Source organism: Dermacentor andersoni, chromosome 4 (genome assembly GCF_023375885.2).
Source record: "Dermacentor andersoni chromosome 4, qqDerAnde1_hic_scaffold, whole genome shotgun sequence".
Taxonomy (NCBI): Eukaryota; Metazoa; Arthropoda; class Arachnida; order Ixodida; family Ixodidae; genus Dermacentor; species Dermacentor andersoni.
Genome location: NC_092817.1, coordinates 197,229,952 through 197,237,495, shown reverse-complemented (window position 1 = coordinate 197,237,495; position 7,544 = coordinate 197,229,952). Strand labels below are relative to the sequence as shown.

Below are 7,544 nucleotides of genomic sequence, written 5' to 3'. Positions count from 1 at the left end.
CTGCCGTAGAATTCCGGCGTCGGTCATAAAGAAAGCCACTGAAAATGTGACAGAGCGGACACAGTACTCCGTACCTGCAAAAGGAGACCTATTCGAACACGTCTTCTAGGCAGCAGCTGGTGTTCAACTGAGCTTACGAATTCAAAGATGACACTGAAATCTGACGTCCTTATGTGTGTGTGTGTGTGTGTGTGTGTGTGCGCGTGATTTTTTTTTTTCTTTATGGAGACATCGTGATTGCCACTTCTGCTCATTTAGAAGTGGTATATTTACTTTCTTGAAGGCACCGGTTTCTCCTTTTCTCTACACGTTGGTCGCTTCTCGGCCTGCCTATCTCGCTTTTATTTTTTGGCACGAACCTTTTTGCAGCACGTATACATTTTCATGAAAAATAAAACGGTGACTTTAATTTGGCTTTGGTCCGAAGCAAGTTTCTGGCTCAAATTAAAGCTTCGCGCGCGCTCTTACGACGCGGTGCGAGCAAAGTCGGGATTTTGAAAAAACTCCATGCCTATTCCACTGCCTTTCGCGTTTCGTGCGTGGTCGGAGCGGCGCTTCGCCGCATTATCAACGGGCTTTTGTCATCAATGTGACCAGTAGGCCTTGAGAGACGGATAAGTGTGACGTAGAGGGGAAGGAAAAGCTGCAAAGTCTGCTGTTGCTGTTCCTATCAAGGTGATGTGCTGTCTTTTCGGGTTTGTGACAGGCAAAGCAGTTGCTTTCAATCAGCTTATTTGAGGGCGCTGCCTTATGTGGGTGGAAGCGCAGTCACGTGGTATCTTTCATACTTGGTGGGGTTTCCTTGCCAGTCGGAGAAAAACTGTGCGAAATTAGCATGTCACTGAAAACACTGAAGTTAGATGTCACTTTGGGTACCTACAAATTACTCGTTGACAATTTCGAAATTGGGACAGTACTTCTCGAGCTAGATAATTGTAATTACTGGATTAAATCTCAAAAGAAAGTACGAGAATACAGCTGTAATACTCGCCGCCTTGCCAAATCCTTTTTCCACAAACTGACAGACCGGAATTTGATACCGGAGAAAGTGTTTCAACATCTCATAATAATGATTTTTAATCCCGTCTGTTTGCTACAATGCATTAGTCTTAATTTCGTTTTAATTTTCTATTGCGCTTGAATATGTTCTTAGTGTGCTCGCACCTTGATGTTGCTTTAATTTATACGTTCCTTAATTATTTCTGTGAACGATTTAATACATCCTTCTCTAACTGTCCCCCCTGCGATGCCTTCGAGGGGACGCAGGTATTCTGAAAATAAATCTGAGTAACGAAAGAATTACTGGCGGCCACTCCACTGTGCTGGAAACAATATGCACTAGGTTTCCTTCGAGTAACGGAACGGCACTTTTTTTTTAAGTCTTTGTGTATTATAGTTGGGGAACACTAATTCACTCAGTAACCGAAATGAGGCCAAGCTGGATTCACTCAAAATCAGAATGAATAACAGTCATGCGCACCAGCGCTGAAGCTCGGACACGCAGAAAAAAAAAAATGAGGAGGCTGCAGTTTCGCCGGAAAGGCGAGGCAGTATTAGTAATCGCCAAGTATGCGACAATTACACGAAGGAAGTTTACATACACCACCGAGGACGGGCTGTGAAATCAGTCTCCTACTGCTAGGTCTTCACACCGCCGCTTCAGCGCTCAATTCTTCGAGGTCACACGAAGTTTCTTCAAGTGCAACAAATATGTATATGTATATATATGGTTCGGAAGGCTGGTCGCCCCCCCCCCCCCCCCCTCCTCCTCCCGGAAAAATGAAAACTCCGCCTATGCCAAGTGCAAGGGATGCACAGAAATATTTCACGAATAGTACGAGCGTAACGTAACTTTTGTACGAATGCAGAAAGGACACTGAACAAAAGAATAAAAAAGCTGCAGCAGTTTCATTCCTGTACGTGTCGGCATCCCCCTCCACCAGACGCTTACGTGCAAGCAACCGATGTGGCGCACGTACCATCACTTGATCTACGTAGACGAAACTTTTTGCTTCCAGCAGGTGACAGGACGAAAGGCACTCTTGGCAATTCGTTAAACGCCCCTTCTCCGAGGGACAGAGCCCAGCAATGTGGCGTCGAGGCCGGCAATGTGCATCCGCCGCAATCACACAAGGGACACACAAGTGACTGATCCTGCAAAGCCGGGGTGCAAGAACGCGGCGCAGGCGCACCACCACCCCACGGGCAAAGTGGGTACAGGTAGAAACTTGCACCAAAACATTTATTCTGCTTCTGCCTTCCCCGCAAGGCAACAGATGGCGGCCACCTCCCGCGTTACAAACAACTGTCCCAGCAATCGAGGCCTGGAGTCCGCCGACAACGTTTTCTACACCCCCGTTGACTCGGCTACACTCATGTCGCTGCAAAGAGAGAGACAGGCAGAGGCAACGGTTGAGCAGCCCGGTTTGCACGGGAAGACGACAGGCAATATTGTCTACGCTAAGGCGGCAAATTCTCGCGTTACATAAAATGGACCCCGCCAGCGTTCCCTAGTACCCGAATGCACGATTCGCTGCTGCACTTCTCCATTAAGAATCGCCGCGAGATGCCGCCACAGCAGCACTACTGCAGAAGCCGCTAGTAGAAAGTACGGTTTCCAGCACACACGAGCACGTTCGAACAGGCGTGCCATAACACTCGGGCGTGCAGTAGCGCCCACGTTCTGCTACACGACGACTGTCGGTTGGCGAACAGAACAGGTCGCCAAACAGGTCGAATAACGTCTGTACATTAGGGACAATGTATTGGGCCACATACCTTCTGCCAAGTTTTTACTTTAGCCATCACCATGCAGCAACGACCAAGCGTCGTTCTTGGGCGCCGTCGGGATTAGGTACCGAAATTTCTGGCACGATTAGCCCAGGTACCGCGCAAGGCTTGGTAGTGTCCGAGGAACTGGTGCTTACATTAGTCGTCGTACACGTTCAAATCCACAAAACGTAGTCAGCCACACAATTGTACGGACCACGACGGATTTTCTAAAACCATTTCCCAGCAAACTAACTGCAGCAAGTGAAACCGTACATCATTTGCATACACTAGTAGAGACTGGAAACGCGAATACCACGGCGCGCAGACCTCCGATCCCGTGGTCCGTAGGCTCATGATCTCAACGGTACACCGGGCTTCAGTTCAAGGGCCTGAAGCTACAGGGCAAATCAGCCTGCCCCTACTTTTTCAGCCAAGTTATCGCTGTAAATGCGAAATCAACATATCCATCCCCAGCGGTGGACCTTTCTTTACCGGACCGGCCCTACCTGCCGGCAGCTCCTCGGCACCGCGCTGCTGTCAGTTATTGAAGTTGGCGGTTGTGCTTATGGCGCGAGGGACGAACGCCCATCGAAGAGGCATGCTTACCACGCATGGGGAAAGGAGTCTCGCTTTGAGGAAGCGCGAGGTGGTGGTGAGTGTTCGCAAAAGGCGGTGAAGACTTGCATGATTGAGCGTTCAGGGAGACTGCACGCATCGCTGACAGACATGGCACAGGGGCAGCTATAGTGCTGCTACTAGGACTGAACCGCTGTGGGAACTATGTCGAAAAATTGTGTACAAATATACGTACTATTCTACGGACCTTCATTACCTGTATGTACCTTATTTCGGCTTGGGGACAAAAGTTCGCCCTCGTGTCTACGCAGAAGCTTGTGGAACAGGTGCTAGCGCCACCAACCACATCACCTGCTGCTAAGCAGGGGACTGCACACTTCCCAACGTTTGAAATATTCACACATTCCCTATAACAGCAGACCTCGCCGTACAAGACCGCGGGTGCGCTTTTAGACGTGGGACCTATACGAAAGGCTCGAGGGTGGCCACTGGGTCCGTGCAGTGTCGACCAGACAGGTTAAACCATGGCGTTTGACAAGCCCACCTCTTGCACTCAAACACCAGTTTTCAGAACTGTTGCACATTTTGCTTTCAGACATTCCCCAACTCAAGTAACTGCAAGGTTGCCCGCTCGCATTGGAAGGTGTCAGTACTAGGCACATCTCGGCTGCACCAATTTGGCTTTTACCTTGAAGACCCCTACATTATTTGAAAATTGTAACGGCGCTAACACATGCATCCACAAAGTAACAAGGACGAGACAGTGCTTACGTCTCGTCCTTGTTACTTTGTGGATGCATATGTTAGCGCTGTTACAATTTTCAAATCAAGTATGCAACTTGCCCAGGAAGTTCGAATGACCCCTACATATCTGCACTAACTTGCACAACTGATCTGGAGCACTTGCTAGATATCCTACAGAAGCCCCAGTGGGCAAGAATTTACCTTGCAAGGTTTCTGCCCCTTGCGATTGGCTTGCATGAAGACTTATCACTTAAGATGCACGGAAACCTGAGCAATTACACAATGAGGTCCCAGATTTCTATAGTGTTGCACCAACAGCCTGCAACTGAGAACGCCAGTGGCAATGTTTAGTGAAACTGCACTGAACCACACCTAGAGGCATTCTTGCAGGGCCACATCGAGTGCACAACATGCTCATTCGAACTGACAGCTCTGTTGAAAACTTTTCCAGATGTCATAAGCTGCAATAAGCAGCCCTTCAGCCTCAATCTGTCTGTTCACAGTGGGGAGGTCTGGTACAAATTGCTTCATTTGGCTTTCGAGTGAACTTTGCTTTCAAAGGTTATCTGCTAAGATACTTCAAACTAGCCCAAAAGTAAGCCAACTTTCAGAAGTATGGAAAATGCTGTAGTTTGTGTACTCGCTATCATTCGCACAGTGAATAGCAGCTTCCAGAACATGATCCTTCCATGACACAGGTCAGTGCAGCCAGCCGATGGACGCCACAAGGCTGGCAGTCAGATTTTACAAGTGTAAGGGCCGAAGCACATTTACAACCTGCCTGCTCAATGATACAGCAACAGGTTAAACACTAATGCCACAGGGTTAGCACTAATGGAGACCATCGCCGCCGCTGCTGCTGCTGCAACTTGTCCACGCACCGGTCACTCTTACAGCCGCAGGGGGCTGTGGTTTGGTGTCATACTCATCCATCGTCGGCTACCAAACGCCCAGGCTTTTGACCCGACGGAGCAGATAAAAGCCAGCACTTCTGATGCCGCCGTGGACAACACGTGCTCATCACTCTAGCCGTCTTCAGGGACGTACCCGACGATTCAACCACCACAGGAGGGGAACTGGCAAATCACACGCTCTGCTTCACACAGCAATAACACTGAATGCGCTTGCTTGTAGAGGAAAAAAAAATGTTGAAAATGAAAAACCACCACCGGGGATCGAAATCAAGGGCACACGTTTCTCTTCCATCATCAGTTCTCAGTACACTGTATGCTCAAACAGGAGGGCAAACAAAAGGAATCGGGTGACAGCTCTGGTAAATGACAATGTTCTTTTTTTAATATAACGATGCTGCTGCGAGGAGGGAGAAGGAAGGGGGCAAGGGAGGGCAAGGAGGACAGGAGAGAGACCGAGTTGTGGGGGAGCATAGGCTCCAACATGTGAAAACAAGATGTCAACGAGAGTGACGCCTTCGAGGGGGGAAAAAATAAATGGTCAGCTACGGAAGATCATAAATACAGTAGTGGTCGCAGGCGTTCGCTGGCCCCTCCCTTATATTCCACAGGGGAAAGAAAAGAAAGAAGCACTTCCTACGTTGGGCGGTGTAAAGAGGGCCGCCACGCATCGGTTTTTTTTTCCCTATTCTAAGCAATCCCTCCCCCTGCCTTCTCAATCTTTATCGAACAAATAAAAAGCTCTGCGCATCACTAGAACGTCATTCTCCCAGGGGGGAAAAGAAAATCTAACAGAAACAGTTGAGGGACGGGGAAAAAAAAAAAAAGAAGCTGTACACGAACCTGAACACTTAAAAAATTATGTCCGAGACAAGGGTAGTGGCAGGAGAGAGAAAAGTGGTCGCTGCCGCCGCTTTGTCCAACAGGAGGCACGAATCTTCCTTCGAAATAAATGTTAAACCTAAGTTTCTCTTAATCTGAGTATAGACTTGCATGCGCATGCGCACTGCCTCAGCCAAGTGTCATGTGTGGAAAAAGTCCAACCAGGTAAACACTCCCTCCCCTCATTCAGGAAAAAAAAACAGTGAAAACAACGGAAGACTTGGGATTCTTGCTGTCAAAGCTCCCTCCAAGAATGGTTGCAACAGAGGAAAGGAGGCGAGATGCTTCCTTTTTTTTTTGGCTACAGTGGATTGGACAAATTAAAACAGCAGTGAACAAATGAACACCGAAGAAAGAGGTGGGTTTGTTGGAGCGCGTGCACTCAAGTAGCTTGGGCCACCTCCCCCCTACATAAAACACCTAGGCACAACCGCAAGGGAACAAAACGTGGGGGTGGGGTTCTTGATATCTGGGCACACACAAACAGGAGGGTGGGAGAGCAACAACGGAACCAGCTATCCGACAAGACAAGAGCACCCGGTCGACGGGGCATGGACACAACCCCCCCGCCCCCATGTTAGAAACTGCACATCAAGAAGGCAAAATTCCTTTGGAAACGGAAGAGAACAAGATGGGAGCACGAAAACATTGGACCAGCTTGCGTTCCTCCTCCTTCAGACATTAAAAAATGCGCGAGAAGGGGGGCGGATACTTAGGCGGCCGTGACACCACACACCACGGCTCAAGAAGTGACACCACACAACGTGACCGCCCAATAATGCTCGCTTTGTTTCGAGACCCTTTCCCCCTAAAGTGAGGTTTGGCAAGACGAGATATACAGAAAGGGGGGGGGGGGGGGGGGGGGAGCGTCCCTTCTTCCACGCGGTAGGTAGACATGAAAACAAGACAACGAATGAAAAGAGTCAGGAGGAGTAGAGTAGAGGAGGGGAGGCCGTGAGGTGAGGAGGCGCAGCGGTGGCAAGGACCACAACGACCAGAGGCGGCGGCGGCAGTAGGAAGAAAGGGCGGGCGGTGAGGGAGGGGAAGGAGAGGAGGGCGGCGGCGGCAGCGGCGGCGGCGACGTCGGCAGCAGCAGCATCAGCATCGCCATCGGCCGGCTGCTGCGAGGGACGACGGTGTCGGCGTTGCTGCTGGGGCGGCCGCGGCGCGATGGGAATGCACGCGGAAGGGGCTCGGTGCACACACGAAGATCAATTGTCACCACCTTCCTGCTGCTCGTCGCCGTCCCCTTGGGTGTCCGACGTCCAGAGCTGCGCAGCACACGGAACACCACACATCACACCCACGCTCATCAGAGTGCCACAGCGGGCTTTGTGTGCATAAATACTGAAGATGGAATGGCTTAAAAACAACAGTGCATTGTTGCCGAAGAGATTACTGCAAGTGCAGTCCTCCATTGCACACCGCATTTGCACAATTCTAATGCACACTTTTCAATAAAAGGCGCTCTCAAATTTGCATGTTTACTCAAAAACAAAACAAATTCTTACTTAAAAAAGCTATGCAAGGTAGCTAGCCACACTTATCGAACTGGTCATCTGAAGAAAGTAATGCTCGGAGACATCACAAGATGGATCCATGCTGCACGGAATGCCCACCCACAGACAATGGTTCCGTGAGCCTCCAGAAGTGTGCCAC

The 7,544-nt window shown here is 49.7% G+C and overlaps 1 protein-coding gene across 3 annotated transcripts in view; it reads right to left on the bottom strand.

Moving 5' to 3' along the window:
- Window positions 1–2,223: 2,223 nt before the first annotated feature.
- Window positions 2,224–7,544, bottom strand: part of 14-3-3zeta (tyrosine 3-monooxygenase/tryptophan 5-monooxygenase activation protein zeta) — a 47,876-nt gene continuing 42,555 nt past the window's right edge. For 2 of the 3 annotated variants that reach the window (XM_050177794.3, XM_050177793.3), the window contains exon 6: window positions 5,268–7,156. In XM_050177794.3, the coding sequence (XP_050033751.1) occupies window positions 7,097–7,156 (60 nt within the window). In that variant the 3' untranslated portion in view covers window positions 5,268–7,096. Of the gene's footprint in view, window positions 2,382–5,267; window positions 7,157–7,544 lie in introns of those variants that run through there. The other variant, XM_072288008.1, reaches the window with a different exon arrangement.